The sequence below is a fragment of the Chiloscyllium plagiosum genome, unplaced genomic scaffold (genome assembly GCF_037043375.1).
Source record: "Chiloscyllium plagiosum isolate Xiang-an unplaced genomic scaffold, Cpla_swu_hap1 HiC_scaffold_3, whole genome shotgun sequence".
Classification (NCBI taxonomy): Eukaryota; Metazoa; Chordata; class Chondrichthyes; order Orectolobiformes; family Hemiscylliidae; genus Chiloscyllium; species Chiloscyllium plagiosum.
The window spans coordinates 99,683,708-99,711,051 of NW_028270141.1; the positions used below are offsets into that span (position 1 = coordinate 99,683,708).

The window sequence follows — 27,344 nt, forward strand, 5'->3', positions numbered from 1 at the left end:
CAGATTTTTTATTGAATTCAAATTGTATTATCTACAATGGTTGGATTCAAACCCATATTCCCAGAATATTAACTTGGGGTTCTGGATCATCACTCCAGTGACATCACACTGTGCCACCCTCTCCCACTTACCAATGGACCTCTTTTGACGTTAATCGGCTGATATTCTTGAAGTGAAGTGCAACAGGTTGCTTCAAGATTAATGTTTGGCATCCTCTGCTCACCTGAAAATTCAGCTAAGGCCAATGCCACAAAATCATAATCACTCCTCCTTGCACACATTGTCTGCAGGAAGATAATGTAATAACAGAATGTTTTCAGGTTACAGCATGTAGAATTCAAACAATCTGAGGCTTGGTGACCACTTTTTTTTGTGTGTGACAGGTGATGTGCCTGAGTAGTGCAGCATGCAGAATGGAATGCTCACCAATACACTTCGCAAATTGGTTCCTGAATGTCAAAATTGACCCCACAAAGTTGAATGTGATAGTCCTTAAATTGCAGTTTGGAGCTCTGTTTGTTGAAATGTTTATGATACATCCCCATTGTGAACTCTTGACTCAGATTTTCCTGTTATCAAAGCATGACACAGGAGGTAAATGTATGTAGAAAAGAAGTAAGCAATTATACGCCAAGATTATTCATGTGTAGATTAATTAAGCTGTAGAAGAAATGTAAGTACACAAAAGGAAATTGATGAAACTAGAAGGTGAATAATTTTGTTTTCTTTTGTGCCCAACAGTACGATTATGAATATGATGAGAATGGTGAAAAGATGGTGCTGGGAAAAGGGACATTTGGAATGGTCTACGCAGGTAGAGACCTCAGCAATCAGGTCAGAATTGCCATCAAAGAAATCCCGGAAAGGGACAGCAGGCAAGTAACTGTGAATACCTTGAGAGAGGAAACAATTGTCTGTGCAAACTGAATGAATAATGTGATATCAGATATTTTATCAAGTTAGCAATCTTGAACTGTCGCATGAAAAACAGCTAGCCTTGGCAACAAAGGCATTTTTTTGTGACAGTGGATATATTGAGAGGTGTCATTAGTAGCAAGGTCTCCAAATAAAAATATTCCTTCCTTTAAAAAGATCTGAGGCACTAGATGTTGCCATGGTTTCACAATATCCCTAGATTGATGCAAACACATATTGTGTTTGACCGTTGACTCATGTTCATGGTAAAATGGGCTCACAGTACAAAAATTAGTTGGCACTAATTTACCATTCTCTTGACAGTATAATGTAGTAAGGATGCCCTTCGGAAGCTGGGAGCTGATGCACATTGGTATAGATCGACAAATCTTCAGTCCTTGGGTGAAAAGCTTTAACTTTGAATTGTACAAGATGGAGGGAAAATACTTGAGAACAGAGCCAACTTCGTTTTCTTTCTGTTAATTTAAATGAAAATGAAATCAAACGGACTTCATTTTGATGGAGAACCAGACTGCTGAACCCGATTTTCTTCCTGTGCAGCATCTGGTTATGTTTCCTGCTCAAGCACTGAAGATGAGCGTTTATCCCATTTTTGGACCGAGCAAGGTGAACTGCACCGTACATCTGGCTTTGCTAGGAATACTCACAGTGATTTATCACCAGTACAGCCAGCTTTTCAGTGATAATGCAGAATCTAGTATGGAAAGAAGGAAAGGAAATAATTTATCTATATAGATCCTATCATAATATCAGCAAGTGTCTCAGCTAATTAAGTGCAGGAATTTTGAAATGGAATAATTGCCAAATTTCATACGGCAAGATCCTAGTGAGATAACTTCTGGAAAAATCTGTTTTGACATTGTTGATTGAAAGATAAACAGTAGTCAAGATACCAGGAAAACTCCCTGTTCCTATTTATCGATGCCAAATGATTTTTTCTGTCCATCTGAATGGGCATATAGATTTTAATTTAATGAATTTTTGAAAGATGGTGCCTCTGTCAATGCAGCATTCCCGCAGCACTGCAGTGAAGTATTGGCCTAGATTATGTGCTCAAGTCTCTGAAGTAAGACTTCAAACTAGTTTTCTGGAGCCGAAGTGAGCATGTTAACACCTTGGATAGGATTTTCCCAAGAACTTCAGAGACCCAAAATCAAGGACAACAGAACTGGTTCGACAATTATCCAAGGCTTCCTAATTGGTTGCCTGCAGTCTTGCCATTTCATTAAGGACAGCGGCAAACTCTCAGTGTGTGACAGGGCTGGCAGCTCTGAAACCTCGTAGCAAAACTTGGAGAGCTGGGTCTTGCACACCACCTTAGACAGCAAGAAGCTTCAGAGCATTAAATAAAAATGTGCAAAGCAGAGGTCAAACTGTTAGGGTCCTTGGCAACAACATGTAGAGGTGTAGGGATGCCCTTCCCTGCCTGTACCCTCTTCTTTGGGCCATGGCTCCCTGGTTTGCCTTGGGTAGGCCATTTCCCCATGCAGCAACCTCTTCACTGTCAGCAAGATGTCCATTGGATCCAATGATTATGCTCCATGTGTTAAGCAGCCATTATTGTTACTAGAGATCTTCCCCAAAGAGGTTGGGACTGAATCAAGGAGCCATCCTAGCTATGCTTCCCAATGTTTCTCCAGATCCCCACCACATTACCAGGAACCAGGAAAATTCTTCAGCCAGTAACTGTATCCAGATGCATTTGGACTACTCCTTGCTTCAAGCTGCTGTATCCTTGGTTCCCTCGATCTATTCGCCCACAGAATATTCTGGATATCATCAGTCTAAGCTTTACAGCATCTTGATCCTAGTCATCCTCCACCCAGCTTTGGACATAATTGACAACTTGGCATCTTGCTCAATGGTAGCACAAAGTGATAAACTGAAGTATCATCTAAAGACCTCAACATTATTGGTGGCCAAGCAAATTTAGTAAGGTCCCAAATCTTTAAAAGAGTGCATTTTCAGATCTCATAACAAAGGCCTTCAACTATATGGGCTCTATTCCTACATGTAGATAAATTCTGCTCCAGTCTATTTTTTTTTGAAATGTTAAAATTGGATAATAGGTTTGTGATTTTGGTTATTAAGGGACTGATCTGTGTTTCTGTCGATGTTTTTAGGTATTCCCAACCTCTGCATGAAGAAATTGCTCTCCATAAGCACCTTAAACATAAGAACATTGTGCAATACCTGGGCTCTATTAGTGAAAACGGTTTCATTAAGATCTTTATGGAGCAAGTTCCTGGAGGTATTTTTTGATTATATCCATTTTAAACGTGGTATTCTGATCTAGGTTCATCCTGAGTTTTGGGAATGTTTTGAAAGTGCAGTGTGTTTAAGTTAAATGTCATGCCATCAGATTTTTTTTTAGTCATTTTGTGGTGGATGAAACTTGAGAACATGAATTTCCATATAACATTTTTAACACTATCAGTTTATTGAAATATCTTTTACAGAATATTTGAGAGATAGTGACTTCTATCTCGATTTAAGTTAACCATGTGGTTTTGTGCCTGATCATGTGTGCACTTTCGGTCGCTTGTATTTGATCCATGTTTTCTTCACAAAGAACAAGAAGCCTATCTCCACAGATGGGTGGTATTCAAATGATTGATATTTGTGTCCACTAGAAAATCAATAACACATTCTTGTTAATATGATCACAACAGCTCATTGGTCAATCCCAAGGCTTAGATTTTCCAATGGGGCAATAGTTAACTGTGAAGTTGGAGTGGATTTACACATCCTGATCATAGGACCAGGAGTAAGCTGCCATTAAATAGGGTCATGGCTGATGCAATATTCCCCTTGTCCACTTTCTTGCCCTTTGCTGTAACCCTTGATTCACACAATGAGCAAGACTTAATCTACTTCAGTTTTTAATATGCAAAAGGACCCTGCCCCCACAGATCTCTGTGGCAAGAAGTTCCAAAGATTCTCAACCCTCTGAGAGAAGAAATTCCTCCTCATCCCAGGCTTAAATTAGCACTCCGTTATTTTGAGACTATGCCCTCTGCTCCTAGATTTCCCCATGAGAGGAAACATCCTCTCAGCATTTACCCTGTTGTTAGCGCGGATGAAATGATATCAGTCCGAGCCCAGAGTGCGGTTCAACAATCGGTAACGTTTATTGCTACAGTAACGCCGGCGGAGACCAACCGAGGTCTGAATCTCGGCTGCTCTGCTGTTCCCGCGCGCAGCTACATATTATATACTTTTAGTTGTCAGTATGTGTGGAATTTGAGGATGAATGGGATGATAGTTCCCCATCATCACTGGAGTAGGTGCAAATAGAATGTTTCCTGCCATCCCAGGAGAGTTGCAGGGCACACACAATAGGGTGCTAATTGGTTTATGTAAAACAGGTCCGGGTATTATCTGCTTGTCTCTCTCTGTGAGGGCAGGGGCTTGCACCCCCCTTTGTTCCCTTGGGGTGTTGGTGTGTATTGGTCTGATATCAGTCTCTTGATGTGATTAGGAGATGGGTTTCCATATTAATTAATTCTGGAGTTTTGGTCTATGAGTCATGGGTAGTGTTGGTATACTGTGGATTTGATCTGTCCTCTGTCTCCTATCTCCTGGTCACGTGGGCGGACTGGCAGCTGCTGAGTTCTGTGGGTTTAAAGCTGCGACTGCTGTTTAAAACACAAAATGAATTCTTATAGTTTCCTGATGTAGGCATAGTCCCGTGGCAAAAGCAGGGCGGCTCTGATGCCCGCTTGCACTGTCAAGCCGCTTAAGAATCCCAATATGTTTCAATGAGATTGTCTCTCTATATTCCAGTGAGTGAAGTCCCAATCTGTTTAACTGTTGTTGGTAAGACAATCTCTCCATACCAGGGATCATCTTAATGAACCTTTTCTGGACTACCTCCAGTGCATTGGTATCTCCCCTTAAATAAGGGGACCAAAACTGCTCACAGTATTCCAGATGTAAGCTCACCAGTATCTTGTACAGTTGCAGTAAGCTGGTCTCTCTGCTATAGGAAAGATGTTGTGAAACTTGAAAGGGTGCAGAAAAGATTTGCAAAGATGTTGCCAGGGTTGGAGGGCCTGAGCTATTGGGAGACATCGAATAGACTGGGGCTTTTTTCCCTGGAGGGTTAGGGACTGAGAGGTGACCTTGTGGAGGTTTGTAAAATCATGAAGGTTATGGATCGGGTGAATATACAATGCTTTTTCCCTAGGGCAGGGGAGTCCAACATTAGAAGGTATAGGTTTAAGGTGAGGGGGAAAGATTTTTAAAGGCAATTGAGAGGCAACTTTTTCACGCAGAGGGTGGTGGTTGATGTGGGTATAGTATGAGCTGCCAGGGAAGTGGTGGAGACTGGTACAATTATAACATTTAAAAGGCATCCGGATGGGTATGTGAATAGGAAGTGTTTAGAGGGATTTGGGCCAAATGCTAGCAAATGGAACTAGATTTATTTAGGATATCAGGTCAGCATGGACCAGTTGGACCGAAGGGTCTGTTTCTGTGCTGTATGATTCTATGACTCTCCTTGTCTACATGGGTTTACTAGATATTCAGTTGTTTTTAGTCTTTGCTGTCAGCTGCAAACTGCCTGCTAATGCTGCCTACAAAAGAGTTGGCCATATTTCAAATCTTGAACATCTTGAGAATGTGGCAAGACGCAATACATGAAGGTGTTCCTCTCCTTTCTTCTGCATTAATGTGATTGTTCTGTTTTGAATTATTTAGTTGAAGTTTAGGAAGAATAGCTAATGTGAACCTTGTAGGTTGCCAGTCTTAATTTCTATTTTGTGCAAATTAAAAAATAATTCAAGTGTACACCGTTAATTTCACAGGGATTCTCCAGATTGTTCATTATAATTTCAACTGAAAGTTTGCTGAGACCTTAGAGAAATAGTGGAGGTAACCATTAAACTATTTCTCCATGAATTCATAGATCTTGAAAAAACGTCATACCATGTGATTGCGAGAACACCCACAGAAATTCACACACGTGGTATTTGTCCAGTGGTCATTTGTACTGCTATGTTGTTTTTATATGTTCTTGTGTACATGCTGATATGTTCTTGTTTCTATATGTCTGAATGAACAGGCAGCCTTTCTGCCCTTTTACGATCAAAATGGGGTCCCTTGAAGGATAATGAACAAACCATTGGATTCTATACCAAACAGATCCTGGAAGGATTGAAATACCTTCATGACAATCAAATAGCTCATCGAGATATAAAGGTAAACCGTGGCCAATGAACATTAATTATGTTTCTAACAGAAGATACGCATTTGTTTCGATTTTGAATGTAGACCTTCTTGAAACATAGAATCATAAACTTCAAAATACGGAAGAAGGCCATTTGAACCATTATATCTGTACTGGCTCCCGAAAGAGCGATCCAGCTAGACCTGTTCTCCAGCTCTGTCTTTATAGCCTGCTACATTTATCACTTTCAAATACATAACCAACTCTCTCTTAAAACCTTATATGGAATCTACCTCCACCACTCTCCCAGGCAGGGCATTCCAAATGCTAACAACTCTGAGTAAAGGAGTTTCTCCTCATCTCACTCCTAGCTTTCTAGCTGACAATCTTCTTTATCTATCACTATACAGCTCAGTTGCTCAGCACCCACGTTTTCAACGAGGCCATTGCCACCATCTTCTAATTTGGTAAAGTCAGAAGCAAAATACTCACTTAGTACGTCTGCTATACCCTTTGCTTCAGTGAACTGCTTACCCTGCTTGTTTCTTATGGGTCCCATTCTATCCTTCACTAACCTTTTACAATTAAAATATCTGAAGAACATTTTCCTGTTTGTTTTAGCATGGCCTGCCATCCTTTCCTCAAGCTTCCTCTCAGGCTAAGGCTGGAATAAGAAATGCTTTCTTGTGCATTTGAGATACTTTTCCTGATTTCTGTTGCTATTATGATTCTGGATGTATAATATGCCTCCTTTTTCTTCCTTATTTACTCATCAATGTTCCTATATTCCAGGGTACACCAGCTTTGCATACCTTGTATTAATTTCTCATGGGTTAGTTCCTAGTCTTTTTGGAAGTCTCCAAGATAGATGGTGCAATCATTTTCTCAAGTGGGTGAGAGGCAGGTGGATACATGGGACTGAACTCCATTTTTAGGTCCTTTTACCGAATCCAGGCTGGGTTGTTTAAGTTTCCGTGTGAAATCAGTTTGGCAAGCAGCAGGAGTTTTCTCACTAAGCAGAGGCCTCAAGTACAAGAGTTGCCAAAAATGAGCATTCTCACTCAAAAATGTTATCGTGGGGTAAGTGAATCCCTTTTTGGTAGTGGAGAATAGAGTGTTTTTCTGAGGTCCTTCAGCCACATTCTTGGCTAAGAGCAGAGGTGCAAGAATAAAATGTTCAATTAATTCAGTAGGAGAGACCAAAGAAAGATCACTCCCCGCCACTGGGAATCAAGTACCAGGAGACCATTGACTGAGAGCATTCTGGGGAAACCTTTTCACTTTTCTCAATATTCTTGCAGTGCTCTATCAGATTGGCTGCCAGTTATACTCTTCACCTAATTTTCTTGCCCTTCCAGATCTGTGGATGGCAGACCCAATATTGTCCATTTCCTGTCATCATCCAAGATTTATAATTACTATCACTGCCAAAGAACACAAACAACAGTGCCATTTTGTATCCACTCGTATCTCCTGGCATGGTGAGGTGAGGCACAGTTCTTGCCTGTTCTCAGTGGGAGATTAGATCAAAGCTGCCTTCAAATGGCAACAGTCTCCTCAGCCATGGCACAGCACAGTGGATCAGGGGCTAGCACTGCTACCTCACAGCGCCAGGGATCCAGATTCAATTCCGCCCTCGAGCAACTCTCATTGTGGTGTTTGCACATTCTCCCCCGCTGTCTGCGTGGGTTTCCTCCCACAGTCCAAAGATGTGCAGGCTCGGTGGACTGGTCATATTAACTTGTCAATAGTGTCCAGGGATGTGCAGACTAGGTGGATTATGCATGGGAAATGCAGGGTTAGAGGGATAGGGTAGGGGGTTGGGTTTAGGTGGGATGACTTTGGAGGGTCAGTATGGACTTGATGGGCTGATTAGCCTGCTTCCACACTGTAGGGACTCTATAAAAAGCACATAAATTCTGGCAGGTTTTCAGAATTTGTTTCTTTACTGTCAACGTGTTTTTTTAAAAAAGTAAACCCTACAAATAAGCCTTTCTTGGTAAAATAGCCTATCAAACTCCTTCAGTTTGCAGGTCATATGCCATGATAAGCTCAAGCCTTTTAATTCGTTTATTCTTCACAGGGTAGTGTATGACACTTTGAAAATGGATCAAATTCCATTTTATACCTCATGAGCATCAAGTAGTCTAGTATTGATGTAACATAGCATGAATATTTTAAGACCCTTCTTCATTTTAGAGACACAAGCCTAAATAGTGATCCACCCAGTAAATAATTGCAACTTGAAAAGCTAATATTTTTGTATTTTGTTGCTGTGGATGAAAATTAAGTGGTCATATATTTTTTAAAAAGCATTTATTCCAAGTCCCTTGTGGTGCAACCGTTGATTTGATTGTAACATAAAGAAACACTAACAAATTGATGATTCTGCATACTAGAGTCATACTACTTTGTATGTTGGCAACAGAAGTGGTGCCTGACTGGAAATTGGATTGTATAATATATTCCCCATCTCCAACCCTTATCCAGCTGCAGGACAGCAGTTTGTACTGAGGATTCCTTGATCTTGGAAAATTGGCAGGAGCTGACCACGTTCCTTCAGTTTCGGATTCCTACCAGCTCCAGCCACATTTAAACTCTGAATCCCTTTAGTATTCCCATGGTTTTTCCTCTGTTACTGTTAATCCCCAGGGTCACACTTAGCTGCATTTTCCTCATTTTCTGCAAAGCTAATATGTGAGAGCTAGTAAGACAAAAAGCACACTGCTGCAGATGTGACAAACCTGAAATTAAAACTGAAGATGCTGGAGAAGTTCAGCAGGTCTGGCAGCATCTCAGGAAGGGAAAAATGTTAACAGATTCTTCTTTGGAATTCTTTAACAATGACAACTTGTTGTAAAATTTTTTTTTAAAGGAGTTCCAAAGAAGAGTCATATTGGACTCGAAATTTACGAAGATCTATAAACCCTTTAAATTACTCATCACAAATTTCTCACTGTCACTTAGAGTTATACAGCATAGAAACAGACCCTTCGGTCCAACCAGTCCATGCCGTCCATAATCCCAAACTAAACTAGTCACGCCAGCTTGCCCTTCGCCCATATCCCTCCAAACATTTCTTATTTAAGTACTTATCTAACTGTCTTTTAAACATTGTAAACTCTACCCTCATCCACCACTTCCTCTGGAAGTTCATTCTGCACATGAACCACTGTGTAAAACAAAAAACTTGCCCCACATGTCTTTTTTAAACTATTTCTCCTCTCACCTTAAAAATATACTCCCTAGTCTTGAAATCCCCCATCCTAGGGAGAAGACATCTGCCATTTACCTGATCTCTGCCGCTCAAGATATTATAAACCTCTAAAAGGTCATCCCTAAACCTTCTACCCTCCAGGCAAAAAAGTCCCAGCCAACCAACCTCTCGTTATAACATAAACTCTCCATTCCCAGCAATAACATGGTATACCTCTTCTGAACTCTCTCCAGCTTAATAATATCCTTCCCATACCACGGAATGGTATGGGAACTGCACATGGTATTCCAGAAAAGGCCTCACCAATGTCCTGTACAATCTGAACTTAACGCCCCAGTTCCTATACTCGATAGTGTGAGCAATGACTGCAAGCGCCTTCTTAACCACCCTACCTATATGTATGCAAACTTCAAAGAATTCTGTACTTGAACCCCTAAGTCTGTTCTACAACACTATCCAAGGTCTTACTTTTAATTGTATAAGTCCTGCCCTTTTTTTTTAACCAAATTGCAATACCTTGCATTTATCCAAATTTAACTCCATCTGCTACTCTTCAGCCCATTGACCCAGTCGATCAAGATCTCTTTGTAATATTAGATAACCTTATTTACTGCCCCCATACCACCAATCTTGCTGTCATTTTCAAACTTACTAACCATGCCTTCTGTATTCTCATTTAAATCATTTCCAGAAATGACCAACAAAAGTGGGCCCAGCACTGATCCCTGTAGACTACCGCTGGTCCCAGGACACCAGCCCAAAAAACAACCCTCCTCCATCACTCTGTCTCCCGCGTTTAAGCCAATTTTGTGTAATATTTCAGATTGTAAAATTTTTATTTCTTAGCAGAGGTATCCTTTTTAAAAGCACACATTGGTGAAATAAATGTTTATCAATCATTTCTACTTTGAAGTTTTTAACTTTTAAGTGACCTAAATTAAAAAAAGTTCTGCTACTTCCTCTGCCCAGATATGTACTTTACATTGTGAGTAGGGCTGATTTATGTATGCTGTTACTTGGAGTGACAAGTTGGTCACAGAAATATTTGGAATGTTTGCCTCATTGTGTACCCATGTGCAGTGGATTATCATAAAACATGGAAGAAATGAGCACATTCCTGTAAAGGAACTAGTCTGTTTTCCTCCATTTAACATGCTGGCAGCCAGGCACATAGCCTGAGTTCTCTTTTCTATCTCCATAGTTTCCTTTGTATTTCACTTCCCTCCCCCCATCTTTACCATGAATACTTACTGGACACTTACCATCTGCACTTCATATGCACTGAGGTTTTTCAGTAACTGGATATGATATTTGAAGAAGTTATGGTTTGAGAAAATTCAAAGTGAAGAGTAACTCGTGGATTAAGGTTACTTGTCTATTCCAAAAATCTTTGCCACAAAATTTTAGTGAGGATTGATTTTATGACTTCCATTTGATTTTTAATCAAGCTTTGCAGTACTGATGATAAAAATTAATTTATAGGGAGTTTCTGTTCTTATTAAAACAAAAACAAATTATTTCCTCAGGGTGATAATGTGCTGATAAACACGTACAGTGGAATCTTGAAAATATCTGATTTTGGTACTTCGAAAAGACTTGCAGGAATCAATCCATGTGCCGAAACATTCACAGGTATGGAGTTGTATAGTTTTCTGTGACATAATTTCGCTGATATTCAAGAAATAGTTTCAATCAGAGAGTCAGGAACAGAACAACTGAGAGGCAAAACACTCATTTAGAAACTACTGTTAAAGATGAAATGCTGTTTTTTTTTAGATGTAGGGTTACACCACAGAACTGAGATGCTATCACTGTGCAGTTGGCCTCATCAGCATCCTGCTTTTATTCACAAAAAGCACAGTGTTCTTAACAAGCATTGTGAAATGCACGTGTTTAGAATGATATTAACAAATTGTTCTAGTTGAGACACTACCTGCTTTACTTTACCACAATCCTACCAGCAAATTAAGTTTGCCTCTTCAATATTTCAACATAAAATAAACATTTAATGGGTCCAAACAATTTGCTTGTGTGTTGACAATTGTAATCAGATTGGGTTTGGGAGTGGAATCATTTTACAAAACCTTAGCCAAAACTGAGGGTAATCTGAGTTGATAACAGAACTGATGGCAGAAAATTGTTTAGTAATACAGCTCACGTTTATTCTGTCGAATATAATTTTGACTGAGCTGTTCTGTGGCATTATTTCATTCAATATATATTCGTAACCGAAACTATCAGTTGCTTAAACTATATTGACAGAGGCACATAATGTGTGCTCCTGGGGAGAAACAATTTGAGATGGAAGACTAGTTTTTGAGAGAACTGGGAAAGCAGAAGGAGCAATTTTTCCAGCATTCTGTCTGTATCAGTTTTTGCAGAAAAACTGCATCTATTGATAAACCCAAAACTCCATGGTGTTCATTCTGTCATCATTGAATATGTTATTGTCATTGGGTGGTTGGATATTAACTGGGATTAATTTCTTCCCGTGTATATAGGAGCAGATAAAACAGTGGTTGTTGGATTTGGAAATGTAAGACAGTAATCTATGTATCTGTAGATACAGATTTATTAAAAAAAAGAGTACTCCAGATCTATTCTTCACCTGGCTTTCTGGATTAGAATACATAGGGCCTATGCCTCGGGTCCAGTACTGGTAACCTTCCTCCACAACGGAGGTTGCTTTTTTTTTATTGTCCCTATAACGTGGTGTTATGTAATTTTTAACATTGTACATTACAAATGTCAAATCAGACACTGCCTCTTAAAAAGGTTTCTGTACTCATCAATGACCTTGTTTACAAAAGCTAAGTGTTAATCACTTGCTTTTGTAAGGCTCAGCGTAATAAGGAGCATTTTGTGACAGGTACCGCAATTGTGATTATCGGGTTTTATAACAAATTTAAAATGAATTGACTGTTGTGGGAATTCATTGATTTGAATATATAATGTGAAGACTGAAGGAGCAGGCACTGTCCATTTTATCAGCTTGGGGTTAGCACTCTATCTGCTGATTTTATGCTAAAGTTGAAAAGTGTATATGGCAATAATGTTTCTCAAGTGCTTGCCCTTGTCAGCCATTTATGGTTCTGGTGCATCTCTGTGACGCAGTGGCTCAGTGGTTAGCACTGCTGTCTCACCTGGACCATCTCACATTCCACTCTCTGGTGATTGTGTGGATGAAGTTTGTATGTTCTTCTCGTGTCTGTGGGAGTTTCCTCTGGGTGATTTCATCCCACAATCCAAAGATGCGCAGGTTAAGTGGAGAGGCTATGCTAAATTGCCCACGTGTTGAGGTATGTGCAGGCTAGGTGGATTAGCCATGGGAAATGCAGGGATAGGGTTGGGGGTGAATCTGAGTGAGTTGCTGTTCGCAGGATGGGTGTGGACTTGATGGGCTGAATTGGTTGCTTCCACACTGTAGGAATTCTATGACTCTGAATGATTCTGTCTGTGTGTAACCGAGAAGAAGAAGTAAATGTAATGATAGATATTGATTTTCTGTCAGGAGGCTAATGCTTTAGAGATGGTCCTCTGCCTTTTTGTTGATGTTCATGAGGTGGATCCGCACCAGTTATTACTGGGGCAGAGTGCAGTTGCCCCTTCAGCAACATTGTGACGCTTTCTATACATAAAAATTATTCAAATAACAACATGTGTCGGTCAAGTCCAGCAATACTCTGTAGGGTTGACAACATCCATCCTCAACAGTTTGTCACACCTATGGCACAGCTCACCTTTACAATAATATTGCACTCCAATTAACTGCTTTTTGCATACTTGTGTACAAGCATTGATGATCAACAACACTGTCATGAGAGATTATAGCATGATGAATGAGAAAACAAAATTGAGCTCACATCAAACAGATTCACTTTCAGCAAGGTTTGTGAAGGTTTAGCTCAGGTTGAGGTTTAGGGTATAGGTTTGCTCGCTGAGCTATAGGTTTGATATCCGGACGTTTCATTACCTGGCTTCACTTGGAGGTCACCACTGATGATGTTACCTAGCCAGGTAATGAAACGTCTGGATATCAAACCGACAGCTCAGCGAGCAAACCTATACCCTAAAGGTTTCACTTAAAAAATGTGTGGATTTTTTTGATAATGTGTGCTTTAATTTATGTCCAGAATGTAGCAGGATTAAGGTCACAAGTAATAATTGATTAAGTTTAGTTACTGGTTATTGTTTTTTATTACCTGTGCTGCCAATGAAACCTGAACCTACTCTCCAGGAAAGAAGAAAAATTAGAGCATGTCTTCCTGAATGTTTCGAAACACGAGTGTTGGAATATAACCACTATAAAGGGGAATCCAGAGATGGCATTCCAATTAATACATACTTTGGTTCTGTCCTCACAAAGGAGGATTTAAATAACATCCTAAAGATATTGGAGACTGCAGGGTCTAGTTAGAGGCAGGAACTAAATGAAATCAGTATCGGTAGGGAACTGGTGACGGGACAATTGATCAGTTTAAAGACTGATAAATCCCCAGAGCCTAGTAATTCAAATCCCAGATTATTTAAGGAAGTGGCGCTAGAAATAGTGGATGTCTTAGTGGTCATCTTCCAAGATTCTATAGATTATTGAATGTTTTCTACAGATTGGAGGGTGATTAATGTAACCCAACTATTTTAATGAAAGAGGAAAAGAGAAATTGGGGTATATTTGACCAGTTAGTCTGACATTGGTAGGGAAAAGTGTGCGAGTCCATTTTCAAAGGTTTAATAGCAGAGCACTTGGAAACGTGACTTAGCATAAATTTACAAAAGAGAAAAAGCGTTTGACAAATCTATTTTAACTTTTCAAAGATATAACTAGCATTGTAGATAAGGGGAGCCACTTGGACTTCCAGGAGGCTTTCAGTAAGATCCTATGTTTGATCAGCAAGTAAAATTAAAGTGCATGGTGGTGTACTGACATGGATAGCAAACTGGTTGGCAGACAGGAAACAAAAGGTAGGAATATACAGGTCTTTTCCAAATGACAGGTGAAGTGTAAAGTGGATGCGTGCGGTTATTCACTTTGGCGGTATAAACAGGAAAGCAGATTATTATCTGAATGGTGATAGATTGGGAAAGTGGGTGGTGCAGCAAGATCTGGCCATTTTTGTATTTTAATCATTGAAAGTAAGCATGCAGGTGAAGCAGATGATGAAGAAGGCAAATAGTATGTTGGCCATCATAATGAGAGGATACAACCACAGAAGGAGGAATGTCAGATTGCACTTATACAGATCTTGATGACCACACCTGGAGTATTGTGTGTGGTTTTGGTCTCCTGACCTGAGGAAAGGAGTTCTGTATATGGAAGCTGTATATGGAACAGACTGATTCCTGGGCTGGCAGGATTGATGTATGAAGGGAGACTGGATCGGTTAGGATTGTAGTCATTGGAGTTTGGAAAAATGGGAGGGGGTCTTATGGAAACCTATAAAATTCCATCAGGACTAGACAAGAAGGATATTCCCAATGATAGGAGTCCAGAACCAGTGGTCACAGTTAAAGAATGTGGAATAGGCCATTTAGGACTGAGATGAGGAGAAATTTCTTAACACAGTGAATGGTGAACCTGTGGAATTCACTACTACAGAAAGTGGTTGAAGCCAAAAAATTGAATGTTTTCAAGAAGGAGTTGGATATAGTTCTTAGGACTAAAGGGATCAAAGGGTATGGGGAGAAAGATGGAACAAGATTCTGAGTTGGATGATCAGCCATGGTCATGTTGAATGGCAGAGCACGTTGAAAGGGCTGAATGGCTACACTGTTTGCATTTTCTATGTTTGAAGAATGGCATGGTAGCAGCTTGAAAGCTAGTTGCCTGTGTGTGCCTCCTTTTGAATTGCCCACACTATAGGGGTACTGCAATACAGAAAATTAATGCATTTTCGAATGGGCAGAAACATTTTAAATGCAGTTGTGCAACTTCTTATTGTATTTTCGTTCAACCTTTCTTAAATGTGCTACTGGTTATTGTTGCATCCTCCTCAGTGATTTGGTGTATGCTGTACATATAAATGTGTAGCTGAAAAAAGTGAATTTACATAATTTGATAAAATCAGAAAACCCTGGAAATGCATAGCTGGTCAGGCAGAATCTGTGGAGAAAGAAACTACGTTCATGTTCAACTTCAGGCCCTTTCAGTATAATTTGATGATTTTCAGTCAATTGTTAGGTCATTGCCGTTGGTCAGAAATGCAATATCCACTGTTCTAACATTAAAAGCTTGTTTGATTGGAACTACAAATAAAGTAATTTGCTGGAAAAGTTTGGCAAAAAGATTCTGTGCCTTTGGGGTTTGTTTTCCTTGTTGTATATTAATGCCAGAATTTCTGTTGTCAATGTAGTGGATACAAAGGACATTGGAAACATCATAAATAATAGATTGTGAATTGCATTTTAACTAAGCAGTGTGTAAGGAGTTACTCTTATATGAAATGTTACAGAAATAAAGACTGCTTCCATTAACTAATGTGAATTACCCTTCCTCTTCATAAGGATGATGTATAGAGCCCTTACATTACATACTTAATTTGTAACACTGTCTTGACACAGTGCGCTTTCCACCAGTAATTCATAAATAACATCAACATTATTTTCAGTAACTTGATATTTAAATCTAAATGTTAACTTTTTATTTTAGGACTTTGCGCAAAAAGAAAAGACAGTCTGTACCAGAGAATTTCCTCTCAGTACTGTGTGGAACAAGCTCACAAACCCTTCCTTTATGAATTAGTTTGTGTTTGTTGGGTGCAAATCAGCGAGGAAATTTTCAACCTTGGCCAGTATAGTAGGCCATGATGTGACTACATCCAAAAACTCTTGATTTGTAGGGGCATTCACAACTGGAACATTTGGTTCCTCCTACGTGTCTTGCTCAGGATTTATTTCCATTTGTCTGTGTATAACTGAGATAACACATCCAAAATGTTTTAAATAAAACAAGTGCAGCCTCATTTCTGTCTACATTCTGCCTCATTTAGAGAAAATGTTTCTCAAGAGGTCATTGAGTTTGTTCATTTAGCCATGATGATTTTTATAATAAAGGGTTTATATACTGCTGAAAAGAGAGGCATGTTGCTGAAGCTTTTCATCTTCTTTTCACTGAGACAAGTGCAAGAATTCCATGCATGACACAATTGCAGTTGATTGTGCCAGAGGAGAAAATGGTGCTGATTTGTTGGCAATTCAGTGATTGCTGAGGCAATGCCATGGAGAAGGCAATGGAAAGCTATCACATAATTCAAAAAAGACGCAAGGTGTGAACATGTTCCTATTGTTTGCAGAGACCAAGTCCTGTTAGTGCAAAATATCACTCGGGGAGCCGTCGTGTAGCAGCAGGTGAGACAACTGTATTCTGTTATTTCAGGTTATGTTCACATGCAGGAACCCAGGACCATAAACATTTGTATTGAAAATGCAAAACTTTATAAGTTGAAGAAAATGAATCTATTTTTGAGGTGATATGTATTCTAAAAGTATTTGTCAATGTTCACATCAGGCCACAGCATGACATTAGACTAGGTTTTAGAAAGTGGGATTAGAATATGTAGGTAGTTTATTCAGCTAGTACAGACACAATGGGCTGAATGGACTCTCTTTTTTTATGATTCTGCAAATTATTTGTTTTGAGAAGTTTTTTTTCATAATTTCATAGCAGATTTATTAAGGATAGTCCAATGTTACCTTAACTGGATGGTTGTAATTTCCACCTGTGAAAATGCAGCACAATCCTTAAGTACCATGCTATTAGAGCCATGCTGTGATTGAAAAGAGAAACTGCTAAATAGAAACATTACATTTGATGTCGCTTGCAGAATGTGAGATTATTTTCAGGTTGTAACAAAAGATGACCGCTGTAGTTAGTTATAAAGTATTTTAATTTGTACTTCACCAGGACCAAGATTTGGTGACGGTCAGAACTATAAAGCATTTTACAAATAGTTGAAGTGAGACTAAGGTTGTTATGAAAGACAACAGAGTACATCAAATAAATACTTTCTGTCTGTTTTCACTGTGTTCAAACATGGGGTTTGTAGAACTACCAGGAATTTATGTTCTGAATATTGTAATAGAAACCTTACTCAAAGTTATGGTCAATACAAACTCAATAGTTCTTTTTATTCATTCGTGGGACATGGGCATCACTGGCTGGCCAGCATTTATTGCCTGCCCCGAGTTGTCTTTGAGAAGGTGGTGGTGAGCTGCCTTCTTGATATTCTTGTCTATGTGCTGTGGTAAACCGACACTGCCCTTAGGCAGGGATTTCCAGGATTTCACCTAATGACTGTGAAGGAATAGCAATAAAATTCCAAGCCAGGATGGTGAGTGGATGGGAGGCGAACTTGTATTTGATGCTGGTCTTGTCCTTCTAGATGGAAGTTGTTGTGGGTTTGGACGGTGCTTTCTAAGGATCTTTGGTGAATTTCCACGGTGCATCTTGTAGGTGGTACACGTTGTTGCTACTGAGTGTTGGTGGTGGAGGAAGTGGATGTTGTGTGGATGAGTTGCCAGTCAAGCAGAATGCATTGTCCTGGATGGTGTCAAGTTTGTAGAGTATTGTTGGAGCACAATCCAACCAGGCAAGTGGGGAGTATTCCATCACACTCCTGACTTGTGTCTTGCAGATGGACAGGCTTTGGGGAGTCAGGAGGTGTTATTTACCTTCACATTCATTGCCTCTGATCTGATCTTGCACTTATATGGCTAGTCCAATCGGGCCTGTGGTCAGTACCCCCACAAAAGGATAGTAGGGGATTCAGTGATGGTAATGGATGATTATGTTATCTCTTACTGGAGAAGGTCATTGCCTGGCACTTGTGTGGCACAAATATTAATTGCCACTTGTCAGCCTAAGCTGGATATTGTCCAGGTCTTGATGTATTTGAAACTAAGGACGATAATATTCTTCCAAACGTTTGTTCATATTATCGTTCTGATAGAGTGACAAATTTGTGTAGAATTTTGCATTTAACTGAAAATTAAAGTTCTTGCACTCATTTACTTGTCTATGCCAACATCATTTATGTGTTAACACCCAAACTAATTAATAGTGGCATTCAGAGATCAGAGCCTTTGGAACTACCTTCACATATTGCCTTGGTTGGATTTTGACCATGTGAATTGGAGCCCCATTTTTCCTAATCCATTATGTAGTGTTCAATTTACAAACATCACCCAGGATTAGGCCAGTCAACCCATCAATCCTATGCCATTCAATTAGATCATGGTTGATCAATTATCTCAGTATCACCTCCTCACAGTATCCCCTTTGTTTCAATGTCATTAGAATCTAGAAATCTATCCATGTCTTTAACATGCTCAATTATCAAGCTTCCACAACCTCCAAGGATAGAGAATTTCAAAAAATCGCCGGCTACTAAACAATGAAATTCCTCCTTCACGGTCCCAAATAGTGTGCCCTATATTCTGAGACTGTCACCTGGTTTGGGACTCACCAGCTAATAAAAACATCCTGTCTCTATCCAATATCATGACTTGTAAGAGTTTTGTCAGTTTCATTGACATTACTTCTCTTTGTTAAATCTCCAGGGAATATAGGCCCTACTTTCTTACTCCATCTTGGAGGTGGTCTGGTGACTTTCATTGCACTCTCTCTATGGTAAATGTATACCTTGAATCTGAAGAGGAAAATAATTGGAAACGCCCAGATTATTGTAATGTCAAAAGGGAAAGAAACCTGCTACCCTTCACCCAGCACATTCTATAAATCACTTCACTCCATTCAACGTGGTTAATTCTTGATGTTCCCTTCAGTTTGCTCACAAGTATTTAGAATTGCTGTCTTGGGAAAATTAGCGATGAATAACAAATGTAGTCCTGTCAGTGTTGCCCATGTCCTAAGAACATAGAACAGTACAGCACAGAACAGGCCCTTCAGCCCACGATGTTGGGCCGACCATTGATCCTTCTGTAAAGTAAACCTAATGTACGATCCCTCAAATTTCTGTGACTATATGCATGTCCAGCAGTCTCTTAAGTATCCCCAATGACCTCTCTTCCACAACTGCTGCTGGCAACGCATTCCATGCTCTCTCAACTCTCTGCGTAAAGAACCCACCTCTGACATCCCCTCTATACTTTCTGCCAAACAGCTTAAAACTATGACCCCTCGTGTTAACAATTTCTGCCCTGGGAAAAAGTCAGTGGCTATCAATTCTATCTATGCCTCTCATTATCTTGTACACCTCAATTAGGTCCCCTCTCTTCCTCCTTTTCTCCAATGAAAAAAGTCCGAGCTCAGTCAACCTCTCTTCGTAAGATAAGCCCTCCATTCCAGGCAGCATCCTGGTAAACCTCCTCTGAACCCTCTCCAAAGCATCCACTTCTTTCCTATAATAGGGCGACCAGAACTGGACACAGTATTCCAAGTGCAGTCTAACCAAAGTTTTATAGAGCTGCAACAAGATCTCACAGCTCTTAAACTCAGTCCCCCGTTAATGAAAGCCAAAACACCATATGCTTTCTTAACAACCCTGACCACTTGGGTGGCCATTTTAAGGGATCTATGTACCTGCACACCAAGATCCCTCTGTTCCTCCACACCGGCAAGAATCCTGTCTTTAATCCTGTACTCCACTTTCAAGTTCGGCCTTCCAAAATACATCACTTTGCATTTATCCAGGTTGAACTCCATCTGCCACCCCTCAGCCCATATCTGCATCCTGTCAATGTCACGCTGCAGCCTACAACAGTCCTCTATACTGTCAACGACACCTCCAACCTTTGTGTCGTCTGCAAACTTGCTAACCCATCCTTCAATCTCCTCATCCAAGTCATTAATAAAAATTACAAAGAATAGAGGCCCAAGAACAGAGTCCTGTGGAACACCACTCACCACTTACTTCCAGGCAGAATACTTTCCTTCCACTATCACTCACTGTCTTCTGTCGACCAGCCAATTCTATATCCAGACAGCTAAATTTCCCTGTATCCCATTCCTCCTGACCTTCTGAATGAGCCTACCATGGGGAACCTTATCAAATGAACAAATTCAATTAAAAATGCCAGACAAACTGGTGAGTCTGCACTGTTGTGAATGTGATTTTGCTTTGCTATTCAGGGACACTTCAGTACATGGCACCTGAAATTATTGATAAAGGACCAAGAGGTTATGGAAAGCCTGCTGACATCTGGTCATTAGGATGCACAATTATTGAAATGGCAACAGGGAAACCTCCATTTTATGAACTAGGAGAACCTCAGGCTGCTATGTTTAAGGTAAGATTTTACATTTAATGAATGAATGTGCTGTATAGTGTATTCTGACCTTTGGAAAACCAACGCAGAATAAATAAAATGTCAACAGTAGGCCATTTGGTATTGTTGGTGAGCACCACTAGGTTAACTCTGGAGTATCCAGCACATTTTTCAGATCTGAATGATGAACAAGTGTCTGAATAAAATCTATACACAGCGGAAGGATATTCCAAAAGATTGTAATTGTTACAGCTGGGGAAAGAAACCCTTTCGTGTTGCTTTGCTGCTTTTATGCTTGAATGTCCACCTCCTAATAAGAAGCATCATTATTCCATTCCTAAAAGTCTCCACTACACTCTACAAAGATAATTTGTAACATCATCTCTTTAAAATGACATAGGCAGGTGGTCTTCTCACCTCTCTCTTGCTGTTTCTCAGTTTTGTTCTGCCTAATGGAGATTCCTGTTCATCAGAGCCCCTTGGATAAAGTTCCTTTTGTTTTTAAAAAAAAGTTTTCAAAAAACCCTAAATTAGTTTCATTGATTGGAATATCCACATAGCATCTCTCAGACAATTGGTTAAAGTGGTCAAAGTCTGCTTTGTAAAATTAATTTGGAAGTTATCGAATGTACCAGCAAAGCTGTGTGAGGTGCTCAGCTGGAAAAAACCCAAATACTAGTTTATGCGTTGCTCAGATTTTTTCTGTATACAGGAGGTTTCTGTGGCATTGAAGGATATGATGGTTTTTCTGGCTTCAATCTTCTGCTTTTATTCCTGATCTTACCTTTTATTGTAATCTTTGTGGCAGGCAGTTTGGAAGGAAACTCTTATGAAATTGGAATATCCTCAACAAAAGCAGGAGCAGATGAAGTGGGGGGCGGGAGGGAGGGGAAGTAAATGTTTCCACTGTGGAAGGATTGAGAACAGGGGCATAGTTTTCAGCGAATTAGCAAAAGAAGCAGTAATGGCATGAGGAAAACTTCTGCACCCAGTGATTGGCTCAGATTCGGAATGCACTGACTGAGAATATAGTGAAGACTGATTTGGTTGAGGCTTTCAACAGGGAATAGGATTATTATCTGGAAAGAGAAAATAGGGCGAAGATAGTGATGCACTGGGTAAATCACTCCTATACAAAGCTATTGCAGACTCAGAGTTCAAGAACCCCTCTCTATGCTCTAACAATCCTATGACAGGATATAGAAATTAATATTGTATACCAGTCAATGTCAGAGATCTCTTAGATCAAGGAAAATGTGTTTAAACCAGCTGAACCAATTTCTTTTGGTATATACTTGCATGGGAAGAGGGCATTGCGGACAAGGCATACAATTTTTTAACCCATCGGTAATTCCCCTTGAGAAGGTGATGGTGAGCTTCTGGTCATGGATATAGCTGGTCCAGTTATGTTTTTGCTCACTGGTCACCCTGACGTTAACAAAGGCCATGTAGTGGTGTAGAGAAGGAAGAAAAGCTACATGGATACCGTGAGTTCAGTAATTTGTTGTAAAGCATGGAGTTCGTGCATGAATTAATTTTGTATGAAAGGAAACTTATTTATTCGATAAAAATGAAGTAATTTTGTTTCAGAATCTCTGGATCTTGCAGCAGCTGATAGGACCCCTATGTGCCATGAGGAAGTTGTCTTTTTATTTTAATTAGCTGACCACTGATTGGTTAGCTTGTTGACTGTAGCTGCCAACTGTAATACACAGCTTAATTTTTACATGTAAAAATCCACTTAAAATGTAGCACTTTTTTTTCTGTACTGTGTAGCACTCTGAAACTTTAGGGTTTTATTTTTGGTACTTCCCTGTAGTCTTTCTGTAATTTCGAACCTGCACAGGTCATTTGAAGTTCAACATGGATTTATGAAGGGAAATTGTTTGAGAAATCTGAAAATTGTTTTGAGAATGTTCCCAGCACAGTTGATAAGTGGGAAGCAGTGGATGTGGTACATTTCAATTTCCAGAAAGGTTTTAATAATGTCATAGATGGGACTTCATCAAGCAATATTACAAAGTGCGTGGAATTGGGTGTACTATTCTGACATGGATTGAGAATTGCTTAATGGACAGAAAGCAGAGTTCAGCAATAAATTTGACTACTGGGATGACTCTACAAGGTGAGATTGTGCTTGGAGAATTGCATGCAGTTCTGGTGCCCGTATCTGAAGAAGTTTGTGCTTGTCATAGTGGGAGCACTGCGAAAGTTCGTCAGACTGATTCCTACGATAATGAGAGTGTTCATTGAGAAGAGATTGACTAGACCAGTTCTGTGTTCATTGGAATTGACGTGATTGAGAGGCAATTGCACAGAAACTTGAGAAATCCTTAAAGGGAGAGACAGCTTGGATGCAAAAGGTTGTTTCTTGTCTCTGTGGGGGTCAAGAATTGAGAGTATAATCTCAAAATAAAGAACAAGCCATTTAGAATTGAGATGAAGAGAAATTTATTTTAAAAGAATAATTGGCAATCAAGCTGTGTGAGACGCCTTAGAGAAGAGTGACCATAGTATTTGTCGTCAAGATGGAGAGTGGTGTCTTTGATTCTGAGACTGGAGTCTTCAATCTAAAGTTGTTACAAATGATGGCATGATTTGTAAGTTTGCTTTGCTAACTTGGGAATGTTACTTGAAGTGATGACAGTAAATAGACAATAGCAAATATTTAAAGAGCACATAGAGGAATTGCTATAGTTGTTCATTACTCTCTGGCACAAAAAGAAAACAGGAAAGGTGGCCTAACCATGGGAGGTGGCTGGACAAGGGAAATTAGAGATGATTGTAGATCGAAGAAAGCACATATCAATTGGCTAAAACAAATAGCAGCAGACCTGAGGATTGGGAGCAGTTTAGAGAATTCAGCAAAGGAGGACAAAGGGATTGATTAAGATTAAGGGGGGTGAATAGAGTACAGGAGGAAACTTGTGGGAAGCATACCGATTGAAGCATTTGCACGTGAAAAGAAAAGATTAGCAAAAACAAATGTAGTTCCCTTACAGTCAATCACGGGAAGTTATAAAGGGGAACAGAGAGATAGCAGACCAATTAAACACATACTTAGTGTCTTCCTATATGAAGACAGAATCAAAGAACATCCCAAAACTGTTGGACAATACAGGGAGGAACTGAAAGAAATTAGTATTAGTAGGGAAATTAATGGGATTAATATCCCAGGGCCTGATTTTCTACATCCCAGAGTATTTAAGGAAGTGGCCATTGAAATAAGGAATGCATTGGTAACTATCTTTTCAAGATTCTATATATCGTGGAACAGTTCCTATGGATTATTAGCTAATGTACTGTTCCAATAGTTAATGTAACCCCCTATTTAAGAAAGGAGGTAGAGATAAACTAAGGAATTATAGACTTGTTGGCCTGATATCAGTAGTGGGACAAGTCCATTATAAAACGTGACAGGATCCGGCGCAGTTAGCATGGATTTGTGAAATGGAAATGACGATGACAAATCTACACATTTTTTGAGGAAATAACTAGTAGAGTTAATGAGTTGGAGCCAGTGGGTGTGGTTTACTTGATTTTCAGAAGGCTTTCAATAAAATCCCATATATGAGATGAGCATGTAAAATTAAAGCACATTTGGATTAGGGATAGTGCACTAAAATGATAAAGAACTGGTTGGCGGAAAGAAAATAAAAAGCAAGTCTTTTTCCAAGTAGCAGGCAGTGATTAGTGAGGTACTGTATGAATCAGGGCTTGGACCCCAGCTATTCACAACATATATTAGTGATCTAGATGAGGAAACTAAGTATGATGTCTTCAAGTTTGCAGATGACATAACGCTGGGAGGAAGGCTGAACTGTGAGGAGGATGCAGAGATGCTTCAGTGCAATTTAGACAAGTTAAGTGAGTGGGCAGATGATGTATAAGGTGGACAAATATGAAGTTATCCACTTTGGCAGCAAAATAGGAATGCAGATAATTATCTGAATGGTGATGCTTTGGGAAAGTGAAAGATGCAATGAGACCCGGGTATCCTTGTACGTCATGCCTGATGAAGGCTTATGCCCAAATTAGCGATTCTCCAGCTCCTCCATGCTGTCTGGCCTGCTGTGCTTTTCCAGCACCACACTCTCGACTCTATCCCTGTACACCAGTCATTGGAACTAAGCTTGATGAAGAACGTTCCCCTCATCTCGTTCCTAAATGGCCCACTCCATATCTTTAAACTGTGACCCTGGTTCTGCACTCCCCATTCACTGGGAATAGCTTTCCTGCATTTATCTTACCTTTGTCCTTTTGGAATTTTATAGGTTTCTATGAGATATGCCCTCATCCTTCAAAACTGCACACAGGCGGTACAACAGGTGTTGAAGAAAGCGAATGGTATGTTGGCCTTCATAGTGAGAGGATTCGAGTACAGAAGCAGAGATATCTTGCTGCAATTTTACAAGGCAGTGATGAGACTGCACCTGGAATACTGTGTGCAGTTTTTGTCTCCTCACCTGAGGAAGGATGTTCTGACTACTGAGGAAGTGCAAAGAAGGCCTACCAGACTGATTCCTGGGATGACAGGACTGACTTTTGAAGAAAGATTGGATTGGTTCAGATTATATTCACTAGAGTTTAGAAAAATGAAGGCATATGTTATAGAAACCTTGAGAATTCTGATAAGACTAGACAAGCTAAACACAGGAAGGAAGTTCCCAATGACTGGGAGTCCAGAATGAGGGGTCACAGTTTAAGGTTTAAGACTGACATGAGGAGAAATTTCTTCACCCAGAGACTGGTGAGGCTATGGAATTCTCTGCAACAGAAATCGGCTGAAGACAAAATATTGAATGTTTTCATGAGGGAGTTGAATATAGTTCTTGGAGCAAAATGAATCAAAGGATATGAGAAGAAAGCAGGAACAGGGTACTGAGTTGTATAATTAGTTAGAATCATATTGAATGGCATAGCAGGCTTGAAGGGCCAAATGGGTTAGAGGTTAGGGTACTAACTCTTCCTATTTTCTATATTTCTGTGACTTGGTAGGAGTACTAACTTCTATTAACTACCACTTCAAGGCTCCAAATACTATTTTGCCAAAAATGTATGAATCATTGAATAAGTCCTGTCTGAGATGAATTTTGATTTTGGAGGCTTTTCATAAACTAAGAAGCAAACAGTTCTATATCTTCAGTGCATCTCTGTGCTGTACTTTTCTGTCTCACTCTGCTATCTTTACAGGTTGGAATGTTTAAAATTCATCCCGATATTCCAGAATCCATGTCACCAGAAGCCAAGGATTTCATACTGCGTTGCTTCGAACCAGAACCTGACAAACGTGCTACAGCTTCAGAATTACTTTCAGATGAATTTCTGAAGGTTACTAGCAGAAAGAAAAAGACTCAACTAAAACAACAAGGTAGTCCAATAAAAAATACTTGTCTGTCATAATTATGATGTTCTAGAGATTCAACCTGTAAATTGTGTGATCTTTCTGTACCTTGATAATGAGGTGCAAGTAGTCCTTGAAGAACTGGATGCAATACAATTTCCCTGAAAGAGTTAAAGTTCTTTCAAATGCCCATATGTTTCAAACAAATTAGTAAATGCCATTTTAATAATTACAAATTTGCTTTTGCATTTGAACAAGATTATTCACATGTCCAGCGTTTTTGTAAACATTTTATGAAATGGAACAGGAAAGATTTTTTAAACATTCTTGAACAGCTAACCTGCATGCCTGTTATTAAAACTAAAAGCTATTTGCACTTACGTTGCAATGTTGAGTGAATGCTGTACTGTTTAAACTGCCATCACTTTGTTCATATGTTTAATCAGAATACTGACTGACTCTAAAAGATCGTATTGTACTGTCCAATGAAGGACAGATAGAGTTCTTCTGTAATCTGGCAAGTGTTTCTTCGTCAATGAGCAATGCAGCAAAAAAAAAACTAGATGCTCATCATTTTGTTGCTCACTGTGTTTACTTATAAATCAACAGTGACTATATTTCAGAACACATTACTCGCCTCTTGTGTCAATTTTGGATGTTTTGAAGATGTGGAAAACTCAATCTAATTATAAATGTTTATTACATTTTAATGAAATGAAGCACTCATTCCAGTTAGTTTTCATTCATCAAACATCAAGAAAACAAGGGTTAACTTGTCCAAATCCAAGTTGATTTGTTTTTAGTGTTCTCGCATTATAGGTGAAATGGGTTTGGAAGGAATCCTTTATCAATTTGCGACCAGAGCACAAACTGTTCTTGCGATCCAAGACTTTTGGATACTGTTGCTTGGTGAAAATATGTTCTGTTCTCTAGAATGATCATCCCTCTTCTTGCAGAACAAAATATTGTTGCAGGGGAGGGAGCAGTAGTATGCTAGATGCCACTCTAGCAGATGGTGAAAATTGAATTTGTTTAAAATCTAGAGCTAAAGGTCAGACAAATGTTGTAAAAACCTTTCTCGTTCACTCATACCCTTCAGAGAAGGAAATCTAATAATTATGTTAGGTGGGGCCTAAATATGATTCCAGACAGATAGCAATGTGGTTGACTTTCAGTTGCCCCCTAAAGTGGCCTGACCATCTTCTCAGTTCAAGGGCGATTATGAATGCCCAGCAAGCTGCACACCCATATCCCATGAAGGAATTGGAAAAAATGTTTTTCATATCTTGTTCTTAAAAGACTGTAAAGTGATATACAGTTTTGCCAGTTTTGCAAAAGTAATAAATGATGATCTATTGATTGTTTGTCTGCTCATGGAAAATGTACTGCTTGCTCACATAGCCACCTGTTAATGTATTAGAATCATTTGGTATCTCACAGCCTTTCTTTAT

At 39.5% G+C, this 27,344-nt stretch overlaps 1 protein-coding gene across 1 annotated transcript in view; it reads left to right on the top strand.

The window, feature by feature from the left end:
• Positions 1-27,344, top strand: part of map3k5 (mitogen-activated protein kinase kinase kinase 5) — a 189,942-nt gene that overhangs the window by 119,396 nt on the left and 43,202 nt on the right. Inside the window, exons 15-20 of the mRNA XM_043685981.2 lie at positions 742-875; positions 3,060-3,187; positions 6,005-6,141; positions 10,853-10,958; positions 20,413-20,570; positions 25,743-25,920. Of these exons, the coding sequence (XP_043541916.1) occupies positions 742-875; positions 3,060-3,187; positions 6,005-6,141; positions 10,853-10,958; positions 20,413-20,570; positions 25,743-25,920 (841 nt within the window). The remainder of the gene's footprint in view (positions 1-741; positions 876-3,059; positions 3,188-6,004; positions 6,142-10,852; positions 10,959-20,412; positions 20,571-25,742; positions 25,921-27,344) is intronic.